This window comes from Pseudophryne corroboree, chromosome 6, assembly GCF_028390025.1.
Source record: "Pseudophryne corroboree isolate aPseCor3 chromosome 6, aPseCor3.hap2, whole genome shotgun sequence".
NCBI lineage: Eukaryota > Metazoa > Chordata > Amphibia > Anura > Myobatrachidae > Pseudophryne > Pseudophryne corroboree.
The window spans coordinates 415,147,654-415,169,761 of NC_086449.1; the positions used below are offsets into that span (position 1 = coordinate 415,147,654).

The 22,108-nt window shown below is 41.7% G+C and overlaps 1 protein-coding gene across 3 annotated transcripts in view; it reads left to right on the top strand.

Annotated features, from left to right (window-relative positions):
- PCLO (piccolo presynaptic cytomatrix protein) overlaps positions 1-22,108 on the top strand; it is a 447,385-nt gene that overhangs the window by 69,705 nt on the left and 355,572 nt on the right. For all 3 annotated transcript variants that reach the window (XM_063926936.1, XM_063926938.1, XM_063926937.1), the window contains exon 2: positions 9,219-10,545. In XM_063926936.1, the coding sequence (XP_063783006.1) occupies positions 9,219-10,545 (1,327 nt within the window). The remainder of the gene's footprint in view (positions 1-9,218; positions 10,546-22,108) is intronic.

Below are 22,108 nucleotides of genomic sequence, written 5' to 3' on the forward strand. Positions count from 1 at the left end.
CCTGTAGTTCTTGACCAGGTTTGCACACACTGTAGCAGGTATTTTGGCCCACTCTTCCATGCAGATCTTCTCTAGATCTGTCATGTTTTGGGGCTGTCGCCGGGCAACACAGACTTTCAACTCCCTTTATAGATTTTCTATTGGGTTGAGGTCTGGAGACTGGCTAGGCCACTCCAGGACCTTGAAATGCTTCTTACGGAGCCACTCCTTAGTTGCCCGTGCAGTGTGTTTGGGGTCATTGTCATGCTGGAAGACCCAGCCACATTCCATCTTCAATGGTCTTACTGAGTGAAGGAGGCTTTTGCCCAAAATCTCACGATACATGGCCCCATTCATCCTCTCCTTAATACGGATCAGTCGTCCTGTCCCCTTTGCAGAAAAGCAGCCCCAAAGCATGATGTTTCCACCCCCATGCTTCACAGTGAGTATGGTGTTCTTGGGATGCTATTCATCATTCTTCTCCCTCCAAACATGGCGAGTAGAGTTTATACCAAAAAGTTCGATTTTGCTCTCATCTGACCACATTACATTCTCCCAATCCTCCTCTGGATCATCCAGATGGTCACTGGCAAACTTTAGATGGGCCTGGACATGTGCTGGTTTAAGCAGGGGGAACTTTCGGGCACTGCAGGATTTCAATCCATGATGGCGTAGTGTGTTACTAATGGTAACCTTTGTGACTGTGGTCCCAGCTCTCTTGAGGTCATTGACCAGGTCCCCCTGTGTAGTTCTGGGCTGATTCCTCACCGTTCTCAAGATCATTGATACCCCACGAGGTGAGATTTTGCATGGAGACCCAGGTCGAGGGGGATTGTCAGTGATCTTGTATTTCTTCCATTTTTTAATAATTGCGCCAACAGTTGATCTCTTCTCACCAAGCTGCTTGCCTATTGTTGAGTAGCTTATCCCAGGCTTGTGCAGCTCTACAATTTTGTCCCTGGTGTCTTTAGACAGCTCTCTGGTCTTGGCCATGGTGGAGAGGTAGCAGTCTGACTGTTTGAGGGTGTGGACAGGTGTCTTTTATACAGATAACCAGTTCAAACAGGTGCCATTAATACAGGTAATGAGTGGAAGATTGAAGAGCTTCTTGAAGAAGAAGTAACAGGTCTGTGAGAGCCAGAAAACTTGCTGCTTTGCAGGTGTCCAGATATTTATTTTCCACAAGAATATACAAATAAATTGTTTCAAAATCATACAATGTGATTTTCCAGATTCTGTCTCTCACAGTTGAAGTGTACCTATGATGGAAATTACAGACCTCTCTCATCTTTTTAAGTGGGTCAACTTGCACAATCAGTGGCTGTCCAAATACTTTTTTGCCCCACTGTATATAAAATCAGGCGCCCCCTGCTGCGTTACCATATATGTGCATCACTGCTGCTACACAATACAACCACATCTGCATCAGGCCATTGTCATCTTCTGATCATATGTTTCAATACCTGTGTACAAAGTGTTTCAGATTATTTAAAATTGAATATACCTGTCTGCATGAGGTCTCACACTAGGAAGTGTATTCTCAAATGAGAAGTTTACTACAAAGATTAAAATAATAATAAAAAACAATCAAAGCCAAGGAAATGATATTGAAAGCAGTATAAAGATAAAATATATTTTTCGTATGCGCCAGATCACTTTTACAGTAAGTGCATGATAAAGAAATGGAAAGAATATTGCACAGCTTTGAATTTGTCTATAACTGTCAGCTGTCACAACTGAGCATCCATGCGACAAGTGCACTTGTTAGGGAGGCCTCCAATAGGCTTATGACAACTCTGACTGAGTTATAGAGCTTTCCATGGCAGTGATCTGAGAAACTTTTTGTTGTACAATTGCCTCTTTATTGAGGGGTGGCCAAGAGAAAATCATTGTTGAAGAAAATAATTAACATTAAATTAAATAGTGTTTCCAGAAAGTGCATTGTCAAACCACAAAGAGAACTGAGTGGAAGAAAACTCTATGGGCTGATTTAGCCATGACTGATCTGTTTTGTTTCATGCTGAGAGCTCTTTATGTCAGAAGCCTAACACTGCACATCACCCTAAGAATACTGTACCTGTTGCAAAGCATAGTGGTAGGAACATAGGGGTCAAATTTACTAAGCCTTGTACGGAGGTCAGGTGGACGGAGATAAAGTACCAGATAATCAGCTCCTAACTGTCATGTGACAGGCTGGGTTTGAAAAATGGCAGTTGGGAGCTGACTGACTGGTACTTTATCCCCATCCACTTTATCTCCATCCAAGGCTTAGTAAATAGACCCCATAATTCTATAGATATACTTAACTTCAGCTACTGGAAAATTTAGCTATACGACTGTATCCAGACCCAAGTATCACACCAACCCAAAACAAACTCTATTATGGATAGATAAAGCTATGGTCATATCTTTGTACCATTGTAGTAGTTATGAATATAACAGACATTTTTGGGTAGAACCCACAAATATTAAGTACTCCCAGATGGTATCAGTATGAATGACCGATGGAGGGGATGCCAGTGGTCAGCATACTGACACTGGCATCCCGCCTATCATAATCCTGACAGTCCTCCAGTAAGCCCCGTAACCCTCACCTTTTCCCTACCCTAACCCTTCCTTGTGGGTGCCTAACCCTAACCCTCCCCGTATGAAAATGTTAATTTTCACGTGATGAATTTACTCTAAAAATATGTATAACATCTGCACTAAAAATGCGGATTGTGATATACTGTATATGCCCCAGAATGTGCTAAATTGTGACAAGTTGTCAATCTTTATGCATAATTAAAGTTTTAAAGTCTTTCTGCAGATGGCCATGAAGTCTTTCTTACATATACTGTATTTGGTAGCAGTGACTTTAAGTATAATACATATAGATTCCAAGTGGAAACAAATACAGATCAATGCGGCATGCGGTTATGTGACCGGTGGGTGGGAGACCGCCAGTCACTATACCGATTGCGGAATCCCGCCCGGTGGAAAGACCCCCGTTGGCAATCTAAACGCCAGGATCCCGGCGTTGGTATGGTGACCGGCGGTATCCCAACTGCCGGTCACCCATACCAACCCATCAATGCAGAGATTCCACCACTCACTTTTGGTGCTAGGGAATTGGGCTTTCTTGGAGAAACCCTGTTCGGAGAGTGCTGGGAAGCCCCCAGAGTGATGGAAACAGGCTTGCTGTAAAGTGCATAACTTTTCATGGAATACTTTTTGTAACAGCCAGCACATCCTGTCTGAAGTTAACTTGATTAAAGAAGTGTTAATAGGATGGAAATATTGCTGAAAAGGTGTTAATAGGAAATATTATGAAATCTTACATGAAAAGGTTGATCCTGGATTATTAATAAAAGTACAAAAAAAGTTAGATACATTTTAAGGTATTTCAAAACAGCCAAATAAACTAGAAATAGAAGTAACTATAAACATACCTCAAAGGCTGGTGGAAATAAATTATTGGATATTATGCATATTTGCAAGTGATAACTGGATAATGTAATGAAAACTTGTGGAAACGGAATTAGACAGTGTTGTTCAATAATAGACCTGAGTAACTGGTAACTGTGCTCTCCTCTGCTGTCAGCTCCAGTAGTAAAACCTCCCTTGAGGGAATAAAGGAGAGTCATTCTTTATATTTCTCCAATGCCCGCTCCCACATTACAGCTGAACATGTGCTTCTTACTGATAAAGAAACTGCTATAGCTTGTTTTTGATGATGAGGCAGAGCCAATGAAGTCTTTCAAGATTAATTGAATTCATTGGAGCAGCCATTAGAAAGCTAAATATTGAAATTTGTAGTCAGTTATGTCTTTTTTTGTAGGTGAAATATACAGAAACACGGGGTGGATATCTGAATTAATCAAAAAAGAAATATCAGTCTTTAATAGTTCCATGTTTTACTGTTATTGTAGCAAAACGTTGCTTCAATTTTAACTGCTTTCTGGACTTTACTAGACTCCTTTACATAGCAATATAGAGCACTGTATTTGAGGCATATAATCAAGTCTTTTTTGCCAGTGTCATATAAAGGTATATCATGATGTGGCAAGTCATTATGAAGGTTCTAATTGATGCCTGTCTTTGTAATGAGAAAATGTTGTACTGTTCCTTTGCTAGTGTAGAAAACTTGTTTGTCACACCCAACCAAGCGAACATTTTCTATATGGATTCTTTTGTTGCTCTGGACATGTGACATACTGCAGCAATACTAATCCTCTCTAATGCCATCAATAATATTGAACATGTCCTATAAAAATTCTGCAATAATGAGATACAGTTATTATGCTTATGCAAAATCTATGAGGTATATTCATGAAGCAGTGAAAAGAGTGGATAAGTGAGTCTGAAGAAGTTGCCCATGGCAACCAATCAGCGTTGAGGAAACATTTATAAAATGCATTCTATAAAATTTTACGTAGCAGCAGAATGGTTGCCATACTTCTCCACTGGCTCCCTTCTCCACACTTTTCACTGCTACCATGAATAGACCCATTCAGAATTAACATGAGGCCACAAAAAATACTTTCATCTTTGTCTTCACAAATTTGTCCCTCTGTCTCCTTACTGGTAACCTTAAAAATGTATTCTTTTATGTGCAATAAAGTTGTACAAGGGAATATCGGGCAAACGGGAAAAGCTTCTCCTTTAAAACTTAATGAATGTAATATTTCTTGAGCACTATAAAAGTATTAAGTTTTTGGTACTGAAAGCATTTCGTATTCTTATATGTAAATGAACTACAGTAGCTAATTACATTTTCCGTTTAATGTACAAAGTTGCACCAAATCATAGAAAATTGTTTTATTTTGTCTTTTGTCAGTGTTACCTTTATGATACCTATGAATATACTACCAAAACAAATCCTTATATAGCTTAACAAAATATTAGTTCCATTGGGTAGGCAAACAGTATTTAAAAACAAAAAATAGATATGTGTGTATGCTTTGAATGAATATGAAACCAATTAATGTCAACATTGTTTGTGTTATCACTTTTTTTGCCAATATTTTCATCCCAGCTATGACAGAGAACATACAATTTTCAAATATTTGGCAAATAAACTAATTCTCAGACTACCATTTTAAGATTTTACTACTGGGGCCTATTATTCACTTTCTAAATGCACAAGTTTCCAGTTTTGCTTATTTTAAGTTTATAATCAGCAAGTACAATGTAACAATTAGCTTCTCACAGTTCACCATGAGAAGTAAGCTAGTGGACATCAGCTATTTATAAATATCAATAGTGGCTAGGTCTCTTTGGTACATGTCTACTGGGGAAAGATAAAAGAAAATATAATAATGTACACTGTGTATTATTGAATGTTCTTAGTTCTGGATGTATAAAACCAATTTTGGTGAGAAGGGTGACATTTTTTGTTGACAGTACAGTAACTCTTCCTGACAAGGAATGTCAGTAAATAAAATTAATTCTTTCAGCAATTACCTATCTATGATGTCTCCTCAGCAGGATCATTTGGCATCCCAAACTCTCCCCACTTGATCCTTCATTATTACTACTCTGATGAAGCAGGCAGAACGCCTATGAAGCATGTGTTAGAGCATTAAGCATTCTCTTTTGATACCCCCTTGTCTAATCCAGAAAGGTAGGAATTCAATTGTGACCTAAAAATTTGGATGCAAAAAAAATGGCTTTACTGCGCTTTTTTCCCCAATATTTTTTTTAGGGGCAGTTTAATCGCAGCTCACCAAACAAACAAACAAAAAAAAGAACAAAAAACTGTTTTTGGGCTAAAAACACATATGATCTGGTATAACTTCTGGATCCATGTGTTTTCATGGCCAACATCAGGGATTTATTTTCAACTACCTCCAAGCAGGTGAAAACAAATCCCCAATATGTCCGGTTTTCGGAGCTGATAGGATAGCACGTAGGGGATCAATTAGATGCTGTAAATTACCGTGGCAAAGTAAATTTCCCCCTTGCTAAAGTCCATTGGCTATACATTGAGTCATTTATGTCATTGTGATTTCTAGTGCTTTATGGCGTCTATTCCCAATCTGTCAATTTTGCCGTTTTTTAAACTGATTTTGATCATGAAATAATGTCAAAGGCAATATTATTGCTGGCAGAATTGCTTTTATTAAAGTGACATTCAGTGTCAGTAAGAATTACTATAATATCAACAACAAAAATGTCAGTCTTCTCATTAAAAGTTTTATACTGTACATTTAGTTGTAAGAATGTTAAATTATACATAGTGAACCCTTAGTAATTTTTTTGTCGTTCTTGGCTCATCTGTGCCAAAAAAACTTCCTATATACTATTTTGCTTTAAGGGGAAACTTTTCCCCCATGATTTCCATCTGGACTGCTCACCAACAACTTCTAAGGTGTTGAAGCTCAGGTCTTGTCTTCCATATATATAAAACTCAGACATTCTCAGGTGTAAAATCATTTAGTAAAAATATATTTGTTTTAGTTGCAAAATATAGGGTTTTTAACAGAGAAACTCGGCACATGTTCTCTAAATGCTAACCAAAGCTCAATCCTGCTGTTGTTCCATAGTAATAAGTGTTAATGATTTTCAGGGCCCATAACTTTTAATGTGCTCCTAGCATTTGTCACAAGTTTTTTAGTGTCACTTCTGTTTATATACACATTAAGCACTGCTGATTGCATACATGTTTGTAACTGTACCTGTACCTGCTTAGAAAGAAAGCAAAGGTTAAAGCTGCACTGCCATCTGACTGTTACTTAATGTTACATAACCTCTCTCTACACTATACTACTCCAAGCAGTTATTTTCCCGGTGCTACTCCATTTGTTCTTACAGCTAGGGTGACCATATTATCCCCTTTTACCTGGGATGCTCATGGATTACACAGGTTCTGTGGCTGGCTGACTACAAGCCTACATTTCAGCTGGTTTTAATCAGCCACAGAACCTGTGTCATCCATGAGTGTCCCAGGTAAAAGGAATAATATGGTCACCCTATTACAGCCCAAGCCATAAGCCACAGAGGGAGGTTTGAGATGAGGGACCAATCATGAGCTGCAATCAAGAGTTAGCGGCTTATGATTGGACCTCCCAATCACACTCTCTTTTTGCCACTATTATACAATGACAAGCAAAGTTAATTTTCTAGCTCTATAGTACAAAACCAGTGGAGACCCAGACATAATGGCTGAATAGATCAAGACGCCAATGCTGAGGTAGTGAGAAGCATAGTGTGATTGATTGTATAGTGAAGCTATATCAATTCTTTGGTTGCGTAAAATGCTGGAATGTGTGTGTGTACAGGATATGACTAAGATGTTCTCATTCTTCTGTATCTACTAGAGGAAAAATAATGTAATATATTTGCTTTAGCAATATGCAGTTAGGTCACATACATACATGCATATTATATTTCTCGGTATACAGTATGTAAAATTAAAGAGATTATGCATGTGGTGGAATATATTCAATGGATAGGTCTTATTTCGTTTGAAGTTAATCCCACACATATTATTACATAAAAAAATGTGCTACTTTTGTGATTCATTCTGCTAGAGCCAGCTATTGCACTTTTGCTCATTGTGTGATACTTTCTCTGAGCAAAGAGTTGATAGTCTCATCACACCCACACCTTATAAATAAAGAACAAAATAAATCTATAAAATAAATACATTTCTGTCCAAATGCTGTGTAATTGGAAGAAACACGAGAACTTGTTGGCTGTAACCCTGTTGTTTCTCACGGTGATTCACAGTAAGTAAAAATAATGAATGCCTCACACAAAAAGTATTAAAAAAAGGGGAGCAATATAAAAAAAGTAGTTTCTACAAAACTGTATATGAATTTAAACTGATATGTAACCATAAAAATGAAGTACAGTTTTCATCATTCAAAGGAAAGTCACAGTAAAGAAAAAAAAAATACAATTATTTTAAAACATATACATGACATCCATAGAACGGGTATAGTATGGTATGCCGATGGCCGCTATCTACAGTATTCTCCCTCCAGGGGGGGTTGTGGACCCCCAAGAGGGATAAAAGGTGTTGGTATGCCGGCTGTTGGGATTCCGGCGCTGGTATACTGTGCGCTGGTATCCCAACAGCCAGCAAACTGAAGACGAGCCCCATAGAGCACATATAGAGCAGTATACAATTAGCTGTAGTAATTTACCATGGCTAATGGATTCGCCGGAAGCTATCCAATCAACCCCGACAGCCAACAGTTATCGGGGATTATGCTAAAACATGCAATGCATAATCTCCAATAACCAGCCGCCAGAGCCACTTATCCCAGATCCCATGTTTTATCAGCCGAAAACACGTAATTTATCGTCCGATAAAAATGGGCTATAATTAAATTGTCCGATACAGACCATCGGGTTAAAAAGCACAATTATCAAGCAAAAAATTAGTGCAGCTAATTGGATACCCCCAATATAGTTTTCATATATTTTGTTTAATTTTTTTTATAAATTAGCAGAGAAACAATACAGCTCATAAAAGTCTTCAGATAGACCAAGAAAAGAAGAACATACATTAAAAATACAGAACAGGCTAATATTTGGAGATCTTGTAGTGCTAGAAATGAACCCAACAGAAGAGCCAATGGAATTTTTTAATTTTTGCAAGAGGGAAGGGAGGAAAAAAGACAGTGGGAGGTAAGGGAAACAAATAGTTTTCAGATATTTAGTTACACATTTCAGAAAATGTTGGCACAATTTATAAATATAATATAAATTATGCTTTTTTTCACATTTGTCATTGCAAATGTTGTCAAAGTATAGCATATGACAGATACTCCTGAACTATACTGCCCAGTAACAAGTAGCTATGGGCCATCAGAGCTTTATATAAAAGCACATTTATGTGGGTAAGCAGTTTCCAACATGCCAAAGACACTGTGTCCAACAATTGTTTCTCTGGAGACATGCCAGCTTGACCGAGGGTGTATGTGGGTGTTGATGTCAGATTATTGGTTCCAAGAGTAACAAGAAAAGATAGAGAACTTTACACTGCCATTGTGCATCACAACATGAAGGGATATCATACAAATTTTACAAACATAACTGTAAATAGGTCAGAATAATTCATGGGCAATAGTATAGCAAATGATTATATCTACTTAACACCAGTGGCTTTGAACTGTTGATAGCACTGTAAAGAGCCACAAACTATTAAATGTTTAAACAAGAAGTAGATTGATACAATTTAGTTGTGTATGTTGCATTAAAATTATTTTATGTTGTTTTACTTCATGCATATTTTCTCTTTATTGCAGAAGTCAAAACATTGATGCTTCCCAATCACCAAGACATCCAAGCAAACCTCCTGATCCAGGGCCAACCGGTCTAAGTAAAAGCAGAACAGTTGATGCTTTCAAAACTGAAATGAAAACACCTGGTCGAAGTCCTTCAACTATGAGCTTGAGAGAGCCTAAAACTAGACCTGATAATGTAGAAGATCAGAAGACTGGTATGATGAGTGGTTTCCTGGCAGACAGTAATCCAATAAGTATGGTCTCTTCTGTAGTTAACAAATTTAACCCATTTGAGGCAAAATCTGATTCCAGTGCACCAAAAGAAGATCTGACTAAGAAACAAAAAGAACATGAAAATAGAGAAGATCCTAAAGGAAATGTCAGACCTGCACTTCAATCGCACCAGTCACCAGGACATGGTCAACACCAACAAGGATATGCTAAACCCATAACACCAGCTCAACAGCAGTCTACTAAATCTATACAACAGCAGTCTGAGACAAAGCCAGTTTCTACACAACAGAGTCCTGCAAGGACATCAACACAATCATCAAATGCCACAAAATTACTTCCACACACTCCTACCCCCAAAGAACCATTGCCTGAAACTCTGACCCCCACAAAACCCTTAATTCAAGAGCCAAAACATACTACCTCATTATCCCAAGGACAAAATTATAAAAAAGAATCAATGGAGCAAGACAGCTCTTCTAAATCATTACCACCAACTATGGGTAAGCAAAGCTTTCCGCAGCCTGGAATTTCAAAACTGTCCACAGATGTATCTAAAATACCACCACAAACACTGGAGTCTGAAAAACAGTCCACACAGCCTCAAGGTACTGCCAAACAAACTATACAACAATCTGGTTCTATAAAACCACAACCACAGCAAACAATGACTGCTAAAAATCTCCAGCAGCAAGTATCACCCATGAAGCAACCGGTACAACAACCTGATCCTGCAAAGCAACAAGGACCTGCCACACAGCCACCGAAGAAGCAAGCTCCATCCATGACAAGCACAAATCAAACAGTACAAAAACCACAGCCAACACAGCTTAGTGACATTAAAAGGCCTGACCAGGTATCAGGGAAATCAGTGCCTACTTCACAAACACAGCCCATAAGAGAACTACCACGACAACTAGAAAAAGGATCTATTAAACCGCAAGAAGAAACATTATGGAATGTGCCCAAAGCAGACTCACAGACTATGTGTCCTCTGTGTAAAACAACCAAATTGCTGTTGGACCCAAAAGAAAAGCCCAATTATAATACCTGCACCCAGTGTAAAACTACTGTATGCAGTTTCTGTGGCTTCAATCCCAATCCACATATAACTGAGGTAAGTACAAAAGTTTATGTCTACAAAATAAAATGTTTATGTCTAAAAAATATAAAATTAGATCTATCTAAAAGCAAGATAGCCAAAATGCAAAAAAATATTATTGTTATTATTATTATTTAATCGTACATTTGTAAGATCCCACAGTTCCAGACTGTGAGGAAAACAGGATATACATAAGGGTGGCCGGCGGTGGTGATCTTGGCAGTCAGTATACTGACGCCGTGATCCCGTCTGCCAGATTGAGGGGTGATTACAATAGATGAGCCAAAGTGCAGTTCAAAGAGGCCAAGTGTGACAGTACTTTATTATATATGTATGCTAACTGCATACAGTTATTATTTCACTGAAATAAGTATAATTGTTAAAATGCATTTATTTTTACTTTGTGTCTAGATAATGTTAACATATCTAAATAGTTGTTCAGGTGCAAATTTTCACCTGTTAACTAGAGTTGCTCCTAAGCCTAAGTGAGTGATAGTGTGTACAAACAAGTTGATATTGCTAAAGCTGCTCATACATGGCCAGACCAGTTTCCACTGCTCAGTGCTGAGTGATTGGTTCCATCTCATGTTTGTCCTCAAGCATGAAAGATAACACTCATCAACTGGATTTTTAGGCACTGACGGTGACATCTGGCCAATCAGAATCAGGTATTGATTAGGTTTGTTGCTTGTTTTTGAAACCACACAGGACATTTGCAAATTGCTTTGAGCTATATTGTTTATTTATGGAGGTGTTTCTATCTCTGTGTTTTTTTGCTATGTACCATTATTGATGTAAAACTAATGCACTTAGGTATTCTCATTAATGATATGGCTGCAGTCACTTACATTTGGTCCCCTCTCTTACCCTTTCCACAGGAAATGATGTCAATGTAATTGACGGTAAAAGATCACTGTAATTCATAGGAAAATCTTATTCTTGTAATCTGAGACACTGATAGCCGTTAATTGCTTGGGTACGTTGGTATGTGCAGAACCAGCTTGCCTGTTGCTGACAGTGCCTGCTAGAGTATGCAGGCACTAGCTGAACTACAAGCTCCAGAGTGTTCTTGCAGCCCAGATTTATCAGAATCTTTAGTGCCACAAAGTAAAGTGCAATTAAGAAAAAAATACAAATTCGGTACCATAAAAGTTCTTTATTTTAAATTAAAAAAACTCACATATTCCATAATTTTTCCTCTTCTAATTCCATATTTGTTCTTTTCTTATGTTTTTTCATTAATCCAGTGGATTAAAAAAATGGTTCCAATTCTCATTTCAAAGTAATACTTTAATGTGTCCTATTGTTATTTGTAATGATTTATTCATCAGACATTATAAGAAATGCAATTTCCTTTGACTAATAAAAGTAAGTACATCTTAATCTCAATATACTGCACAATGAATATCAATTCTCAGAAGGGTTAGGGGGGAATTCATTTGCCCAAGTTAAATTATCAGGGTTGAAAAAGGGAGGTAGCCTAGGGCTTTAACCCCCATGGCTATTTAATTGCTCTTTTTCACCTGAGACCTGTTTAACACCTGATAAATTAACGTGTTAATGGGCACTAACACAGGTTGACCGACATTAACACACAGGGGTATATTTACTAAGCTCCCGATTTTGACCGAGATGCCGTTTTTCTTCAAAGTGTCATGTCGGGAATTTAGTAAGCAAAAATCTCGGCAGTGATGAGGGCATTCGTAATATTTTGGAAGTCCTAGGAAAAAATCACGAATCAATACACCATCGGTCAAATACGCCTGCAATTTGGTAGAAATCAGTAATTTACTAAAAAGTGCAAATCACAAACACTGCTGACAATAGCCAAACACTGCCGTGCAGAAATACAAATCGTGAAAAAGTGCTAAAAAAAAACACCTGCTTTTTTATCCCGTGTTTGGATAGGCATGCACGGATCCATGAGATCCGTGCATGTTTATCAGTGGGAAGGGGATGGGAAAGTGTTATTTTTTTGAAAAAAAAAATGCGTGGGGTCCCCCCTCCTAAGCAAAACCAGCCTCGGGCTCTTTTTGCCGGTCCTGGTTGAAAAAATATGGGGAAAAAAATGAGTGAGGTTCCCCCATATTTAAACAACCAGCACCGGGCTCTGCGCCTGATCCTGGTTCCAAAAATACGGGGGACAAAAAGCGTAGGGGTCCCCCGTATTTCTGAAACCAGCACCGGGCTCCACTAGCCAGATACATAATGCCACAGCCGGGGGACACTTTTATATAGGTCCCGGCGGCCCTGGCATTACATAACCAACTAGTCACCCCTGGCCGGGGTACCCTGGAGGAGTGGGGACCCCTTCAATCAAGGGGTCCCCCCCCCTCCAGCCACCCAAGGACCAGGGGTGAAGCCCGAGGCTGTCCCCCAATCCAAAGGCTGCGGATGGGAGGCTGATAGCCGTTGTGTAAAAAAATTAATATTGTTTTTTTTTTTAGCAGTACTACAAGTCCCAGCAAGCCTCCCCGCAAGCTGGTACTTGGAGAACCACAAGTACCAGCATGCGGAGGAAAACCGGGCCCGCTGGTACCTGTAGTACTACTACTAAAAAAATACCCCAATAAAAACATAAGACACACACCTTGAAAGTATAACTTTAATACATACATCCACACCTCCATATACACATACTTACCTTATGTTCACACGAGGGTCGGTCCTCTTCTCCATGTAGAATCCATGGTGTACCTGTGGAAAAAATTATACTCACAAAATCCAGTGTAGAAGGCTCTTCTTGTAATCCATTTGTAATCCAGGTACTTGTCAAAATAAAAAAACGGACACCCGACCTCGCACTGAAAGGGGCCCCATGTTTTCACATGGGACCCCTTTCCCCGAATGCCAGAAACCCCCTCTGACTTACGTCTAAGAGGGTTCCATCAGCCAATCAGGGAACGCCACGTTGTGGCATCCTCCTGATCGGCTGTGTGCTCCTGTACTGTATGACAGGCGGCACACGGCAGTGTTACAATGTAGCGCCTATGCGCTCCATTGTAACCAATGGTGGGAACTTTGTGGTCAGCGGTGAGGTTACTTTCGGTCACCCGCTGACCACAAAGTTCCCACCATTGGTTACAATGGAGCGCATAGGCGCTACATTGTAACACTGCCGTGTGCCGCCTGTCATACAGTACAGGAGCACACAGCCGATCAGGAGGATGCCACAACGTGGCGTTCCCTGATTGGCTGAGGGAACCCTCTTAGACATAAGTCAGAGGGGGTTTCTGGCATTCGGGGAAAGGGGTCCGATGTGAAAACATGGGGCCCCTTTCAGTGCGAGGTCGGGTGTCCGTTTTTTTATTTTGACAAGTACCTGGATTACAAAGAAGAGCCTTCTACACTGGATTTTGTGAGTATAATTTTTTCCACAGGTACACCATGGATTCTACATGGAGAAGAGGACCGACCCTCGTGTGAACATAAGGTAAGTATGTGTATATGGAGGTGTGGATGTATGTATTAAAGTTATACTTTCAAGGTGTGTGTCTTATGTTTTTATTGGGGTATTTTTTTAGTAGTAGTACTACAGGTACTAGCGGGCCCGGTTTTCCTCCGCATGCTGGTACTTGTGGTTCTCCAAGTACCAGCTTGCGGGGGAGGCTTGCTGGGACTTGTAGTACTGCTACTAAAAACAATATTCATTTTTTTACACAACGGCTATCAGCCTCCCATCCGCAGCCTTTGGATGGGGGGGACAGCCTCGGGCTTCACCCCTGGTCCTTGGGTGGCTGGAGGGGGGGGACCCCTTGATTGAAGGGGTCCCCACTCCTCCAGGGTACCCCGGCCAGGGGTGACTAGTTGGTTATGTAATGCCAGGGCCGCCGGGACCTATATAAAAGTGTCCCCCGGCTGTGGCATTATGTATCTGGCTAGTGGAGCCCGGTGCTGGTTTCAGAAATACGGGGGACCCCTACGCTTTTTGTCCCCCGTATTTTTGGAACCAGGACCAGGCGCAGAGCCCGGTGCTGGTTGTTTAAATATGGGGGAACCTCTATCATTTTTTTTCCCATATTTTTGCAACCAGGATCGGCTCAAAGAGCCCGAGGCTGGTTTGGCTTAGGAGGGGGGACTCCACGCAATTTTTTTTTTGATTGTAACACTGTTTTTTTTTTTTAACAAGGTGCACAATGAAGCTCAGCACGGATCTCTCAGATCCGGCCGAGATTCATTGTATTAAAGTCGGCAGTGTTTTACAAGTCACTCACGTAAAACACTGCCTAAAAAAACGAATGACATCGACATCGGTAAAACCGAAAATGCAGAATACGGCAGCTTAGTAAATTAGTCGTACTAAATTCAAAAAGATGCATATTTACACTTTCGATGTCATTCGTGATTGAACTTTGACCTCAAACGGGAAAATACGATTTTTAGTAAATATACCCCACAGAATCCATGAAAAGTTCCCGCTGGTTATCGGGGATTTTTTTCGCAACTGTTATCATGCGTAAAAAAATCCTCAATAAGTGTTGCTGGCGGGGGCTAATTGAATAGCCCCAGGGGATCAATTAGCCCGATGTAAATAACTACGGCTAAGTTAATTCCCCCCTTAGGGCAATTCCTTACTTTCATGAATCAGGCCCAGGGTGCAAGTACATTTATTGTGAAAACTGGAGGGTGAAAAATAGAGTTAGCCTCGAGAATAGCCCCCTGACTTCTCCCAATAGGCTTGTTATCACCCCTTAACTTAATGTGTTAATGGAGATTACAGGGGGTAACGAGTGTTAACTTACTAAATCCCTGAAAAGTTCACAGGTCTGTGCTTCAGCCCCTGAGTTATCGGGGATTTTTCTTTGCTTGTCTGAGGCAGTCAAAAAAAAATCCCAGATGAGTGCCGGCTTCAGGGCTAATTGGATAGCCCCCGTGGATCAATTAGCCTGTGGTGATCTGCGGCTGCTGATTGAATTACCCCTGTATCTCTACTGTTGGAAGGGAATACATCCTGTGCTTTAGGTGACTCAGCAATTATTGTTCAGTGGTGACTATGTACTGAACTTTTCTGTATGTCCCAGCAATTAGGATAATCTCCACATATTCTATTATAATAATTATTACACATGCTGTACATTGGTATTACTACAATAACGATATTGCCATTAATAGAGTTTGTAGGTTTATTTGAGAAATCCTAGGAGACAGCTTTTGTAATTTGGTGGGTATATGAAAGGGTGTGGATCATAGGGTCGACTGTATCTAGGTTGACAGTCATTAGGTCGACCACTATTGGTCGACAGTGACTAGATCGACACCTGAAATAGGTCAACATAGTCGCTAGGTCGACATGATTAAGGTTGATATGGAAAAAGGTCAACATGATTTACAAAAAAATTGGTGTCCTTTTCTTCGTAAAGTGTCCGTAAACCCCAATTAGTGCACCATGTCCGCTCGCCATGCTTCGGGCAAGGTGCCTCCCTGCGCTCGGCACAGGTTACCATTCCCAACTGTAGTCCACGTGGATCGTAGAGTATGAAAAAGTTCACAAAAAGAAAAAAAATGTGAAAACTCATGTCAACCTTTTTCCATGTTGACCTTGTACATGTCAACCTAGTGACCATGTCGACCTAGAGACCATGTCAACCTAATGCATGTCGACCAATAGTGGTCGAACTAATGAGTGTCGACCTAAGGACCGGATCCTATATGAAAATATATCAATATACCATGAATATTCTATTGTATGGTATACAGAAAGATAATAAGTAAAACTATTATAGATTAATAGAAATATAAATAGATTAATAATCCTAATTTCTTCCTAATTTCTAGTAATTCTTGTTAAAAAGTTATAGGTTATCAAAGGTACAGTGGCAAAATAGTTCCTTTCTGTAGTAGTAATGTAAAACTATCTCTCCATCTGACTGGACACAGTTCAGTTTCACATTGCTACTGTAACTGGAAACAGTGTAATTGAGATGCTTGGAGAGCTGTAGAAAGTTGTAGTGTTTAGGATAGCGAATACAGGATCCTCTTCTTTTAAGATGCTTTTGTGGACTATTCCACAGTATAATTAGACCATTTAAGATGGGATTGTTGCCAATAGTCTGTTTAGATAAAAAGGAGCTATTTACTAAATACCCCTACTCTTTGGTCCTCCATGAACATTATGCACTGCCTGATTTATGGATTAGTTTGGCAAACACTTATGTTATCAATTATTTAGATGTTATGTGTGTAATTGTGTATCCTTTGTTCTCATGAAGGCCCTGTATTTACTACTACAGTACCATCATCATTTTAAATAGAAATAAATTATTTTTATGGTGTTTATTGTACATGTGCTTATACATTTTATTTAGTAGGAGGTTCTTAAGAGATAAAATGAACATAAAAATAGCTCAAAATAGTATTTTACAACTTTACATATAAACATGTAGTCTTTATGACTTGGTCAAAGATGAGATTTCTGAATCTATCATTATTTGAGCAAAAAATAATAAACATGCATATTTTCCTCTGAAGTGATTTCAGGTTTCTGCATTGCTGGGGAAATTTCATAGAACAATTATAATGTATGAAAATTCTGGCCGCTATACAGTATTTGTCTGCTCTGGTACTGTGCATCCATTACTATGAACACAGTAAAACCTTTATAGAATCCAGTTTATGCAGACTTTAGGGATCCGGTCGGGATCCAGGCAGTCGAAATGCTGATGCCGGAATCCCAACACTGAGTTTTTGCTTCGGGAAGGGATTCGGTGTGATTTGCCAATGGTCGGGATCCCGTTGGTCTGGAAACAGACGGCAGAATCCTGACAGTCGGAATCCCAACAGTAGCGCATTGAGTCCCCTCGCGTACTCGCTGTGCTCGCCATGCTTTAGCCTGGCTGCTTGCTTTGCTCGTCACACTATTATATTCCCCCTCTTTTGGTGGCCGTGGACCCACCAACCAAGGGGGAATACCAAGTGTTTGTTGGGATTCCGACCGTCGGTATTTCTGCTGCGGGGTACACTGGGCTCCACAAGGATAGACATTGGGGTGTAGAGTAGGATCTTGATCCGAGGCACCAACAGGCTCAAAAGCTTTGACTGTTCCCAAGATGCATAGCGCTGCCTCCTCTATAACCCCGCCTCCCTGCACAAGAACTCAGTTTTGTAGTTGGTGCCACAGATAGCAGGCACTTAACAGAGGGGCTGCTCCTAGCAGCCGTAAAGAAGAGCTTTTTAAGAAGAAAAGTGAAGACTTCAAGGGCTGCAGCAGCGTGTAGATGTCAGGAGACATTCACTGCTGCAGCTCCATCTCTCCAGCGGGAGGCATATATATTGGTAGATGCTCAATTAGCTTAGTGATATCATTCAGGTGCTCGAAAGGGAGGGGTATTTCTGAGCAAGAAAAAAAGGCAATTGGTTTCCCCCAGCACCCTGAATGATAACAGTAACCAGATATAAATCCCACATAATAATAGAATTCAGAGATCTTCGTCACACATATTTGCGCAAATGTGTGGTTAAGCCCCAAAGCCGCATCAAGGCGTCTCTGTATATTTGGGGTCCCTAGTGCTATATCTAGGTGCAGAGTGTGGCACCCCAAAACACCAGCATAAGCCAGAAAGCTCAGCGTAGCATACCAGTGAAATAACTATAGCGGTAATAAATTAGTATTTAGGAAGCCGAAGCTATAGAGAGGGTGATACAAACATGAAATGTAATTAAAATAGATAAATAGTGTTAGAAAATTAATAAGTGAAAAGTGTTAATAGAATGTAAAGGTATGCCACACTAAGGCCATCCAGCTCAGCCAGTCCAGAGGCACCACACCTCCATTACCCCAATCTGGGTCTGATATTAACCAGCAAGGAGCCACATGATAATGGCTCCTTACTACAATATGTCTAAGCTAAGAGCTACCTACCTTGGAGCAACCCCATAATGCTCCATGTGGCATGTCAGGGCCTGCACCTGCTCCTAATGCAGGAACCTCCCTGCCTCTCACAACAGACATATATATTGGTAGATGCTCAATTAGCTTAGTGATATCATTCAGGTGCTCGAAAGGGAGTGGTATTTCTGAGCAAGAAAAAAAGGCAATTGGTTTCCCCCAGCACCCTGAATGATAACAGTAACCAGATATAAATCCCACAGCGGGAGGTTCCGGTTTTCTTCCTGTCAGGCACACACGGCTGGGGCTCTCCGGGATCGCGTGGCCGCGCTTCGGGAGGTGGTGAGTGGGTCCCGCTCGTGGGACCTGTGCTGTATCGTGATCCGGCGCGGTCGGTGGGAGGCGGGCCGCGCACGCTGGCGGTGGACACTATGGCATACAGGCGATCCCACTAGATCACCAGGGCATGGGTGCAGGTCATGTTTTCTCTCTAAACCTTTTTTCAAGTAGCCCGCAGTACCAGGTGGTTTTGCCAGCAGAGGTGATAAGGCTTAGACCTGGAGCCCCTCCCCCAGCCCCAGGGCGCCATTTACAGTAAATGTTCCCGCCCTGGAGCTGCATATCTGTCTCTCCCTCACTCCCTGTCAGTGTTTGGGCGCCATTTCTCTCAGCTACACTGTTCCTGGGACTGCTTGGGCAAATCCTCCTTTGTAAAGCCACCTGATAGTCAGCACTGTGACTTTATAAGACACTTAAGTATTCTACATGTCGTTTAGACAGTGATAGTTAAGAAAAAGTGCATTTAGTCAGGGTTCTCTGGTGCAAGTGCCCTGTGATATACATCCAGTTTTTTACTGTGCAGTGTTATATCTATTGACTACATAGCTATATATAAGCTAGTCCAGTGCAGTATTATTGTTTGTAATAACCTCTGCATTGTACAACTGTGACTATATGTGTGTGCATTAGCTTTATGGGTGAATTTCATTTCGTGTCTCTCACTCAACTTGCTATCCCTATATTCTATAACCTGAGGGGGCTTGGTGCATCAGGTTTATAATACTGTAATATAGGATATTCACAAGATATAATGTAATTGTATTTTTCTCTGTGATTTTAGTCACCATATCTCTCCTATATTCCTGCTTGTGCTGACTACACTGCGCAGGGGTTTGGGCAAGAGGTATTGTGCTGCTGATAATTGTACTGTGTTACCTGATATTGCAAGTTATATCATGTCTGCTTCTGAGGGTAACGGTTCTGGGGCTGAACACACTACCGGTGTTGCTGACGCCACAGATCCCTATGAGGATAATATAGCAGCTGAGGGCTCTGGTTCTGGGGGCTCTTTGCCACCCAGTGGGACTGTGGCAACGGGGGTCCATAATGACCCGCCGTGGGCTACTTTCTCCACACTTCTGAATATGCTAGTTACTAAACTAACGCCTCCTATGGGACCTCCTATGCCGGTTCAACCATATGTGGTCCCCGCGGCTAACCCGCCATGGGCAGATAACTTGTCTGCTCAGTTGAAGAAACTGAACCAGTCTTTGACTACTAAAAAGTCTGACCCTCGCTCTCCTAAGACCAAGGGGTCCACTAAGCGAGTTATTACCTCCTCACAATCCACTGCTGTCACTGACACCTCGTCTGATGAAGATGACGCTTACACTGACCCATCAGATTCTGACACAGATACTGCTGATGAGGAGGGTAGTTCACAAGTGGATGTTCCTGATCTTTTGGAGGCTATTTAGTTGATTGTACAGATTACGGATGATCCCGATCCATCCGTCCCTCCTAAGAAACCAGATAGGTTCAAGAGTCAGAAGGTGGTTAAACAAGTTTTACCTCATTCTGATCACCTGGTGGATATACGTCAGGAATCCTGGGAAAATTCAGGGAACAAGTTTGTGCCTCACAAGAAGATGCTGGCTCGCTATCCCCTCGCGCCACAGCTTTCAAAAAATTTGGAGACGCCTCCTCCAGTGGACTTGCATGTGGCAAGGATGGTGGTTTCCTCAGCTCTACCGGTCACTACCGTCACGTCTCTGAAAGAGCCTACAGATAAACATGTGGAGGGTTGTCTGAAAGCGATTTACACCCTCACGGGTGCTGCGCAAAGGCCCACTATTGCAGCGACATGGGCTGCAGAAGCTCTTGAAGCGTGGGCCCTAGAGTTGGAAGCTGAAATCTCTTCTGACCATGCTAGACAGTGCTTGTCATATATTGTCACAGCTTATCACTATATTAAAGAGGCGGCTTCTGATGCCGGTATTCTAGCAGCCAAGGCTTCTACTACGTCAGTCCTGGCCCGCTGGATATTGTGGCTGAGATCCTGGTCCGTGGATCTGGATTCTAGAAAAACCCTGGAAGTACTCCCTTTTAAGGGAGATATTCTGTTTGGGGAGGACTTAAATAAGATAGTGGCTGATTTGGCTACTGCCAAAACTGCCTGTCTGCCAAGTACCACAAACAGGCCCGCACTTCCAAACCTGGTAAGCCGAAGCCCAAAAGAGCCTGGACTGCCCGTCAGCCAGCTTCCAAGACCGATAAGCCTACCGCATGACGGGGTGGGCCTCCCCCTGGGGGACCCCAGGGTGGGGGGATGACTTCTAGGGTGTACCCAGGAATGGTTGAAGACCACTTCAGATGCCTGGGTACGGTAAGTCGTCACTCGAGGTTACGCCATAGCCTTCAAAACCCGTCCCCCTCGCCGATTTTGCCTGACAGACGTCCCTTCGGATCAGGTGAAGGCAAAGATTCTACATTCGGTGGTACAGACCCTCCTGGACACAGGAGTGGTAGTACAGGTGCCTCTTGCTCAGAGGGGCCAGGGGTACTATTCTCCGCTGTTTCTAGTCCCGAAACCGAATGGGTCCTCCCGGCCCATTCTCAACTTCAAGGCATTGAACAACTTTATGAGAATCTCCAAATTCCGTATGGAAACCCTTTGCTCTATTGTTCTGGCCTTGGAACCTGGGGATTATATGGTCTCCCTGCATATACAGGATGCTTACCTGCATATTCCTATAGTAGCGTCGCATCAACAATACCAGAGGTTTGCGGTTGGCAACCTCCATTATCAGTTTTGGGGCGTTACCTTTTGGTTTAACCACAGCTCCGCGAGTCTTCACCAAAGTTATGGCGGTGATGACGGCGGAACTCCGCCGTCAAGGGGTCAAGATCCTACCGTATCTGGACGACTTGTTGATCCTGGCAAATTCCCCAGAAATTCTCCTACGTCAATTGGATCTGACTGTCCGGTTTCTGCAAGCCCACGGGTGGCTCATCAACTGGAAGAAGTCCTCCCTGGTCCCTGCTCAGACCATGGTGCACCTGGGAGTGCTATTGGACACTCACAACCAGCGGTTGTTCTTGCCTCAGGAGAAATCCTGAAGCTTCAGGACAAGATTTGTTGCTTCCTCTCTCGTCCGCAAGTGTCGTCAGCATTCGACATGGTGGAGTATGCTCAATTCCATTCTCGCCGCCTCCAGAGGCTGATTCTGGTCAAGTGGGACAGCCTGCCTCACCGGATCAGATCTCACATGATCTCATTGACTCCGGAGGTCTGTCTGTCGCTGTACTGGTGGCTCCAGGACCAACGTTTGTGCAGGGGCCGTCCCTTCTGGATATCCGACTGGGTCGTGTTGACGATGGATGCCAGTCTAAGGGGTTGGGGCGCGGTGTTGGAGCAACACTCCCTTCAGGGTTAGTGGACCAAGGAGGAGTCTCTCCTCCTGATCAACGTTC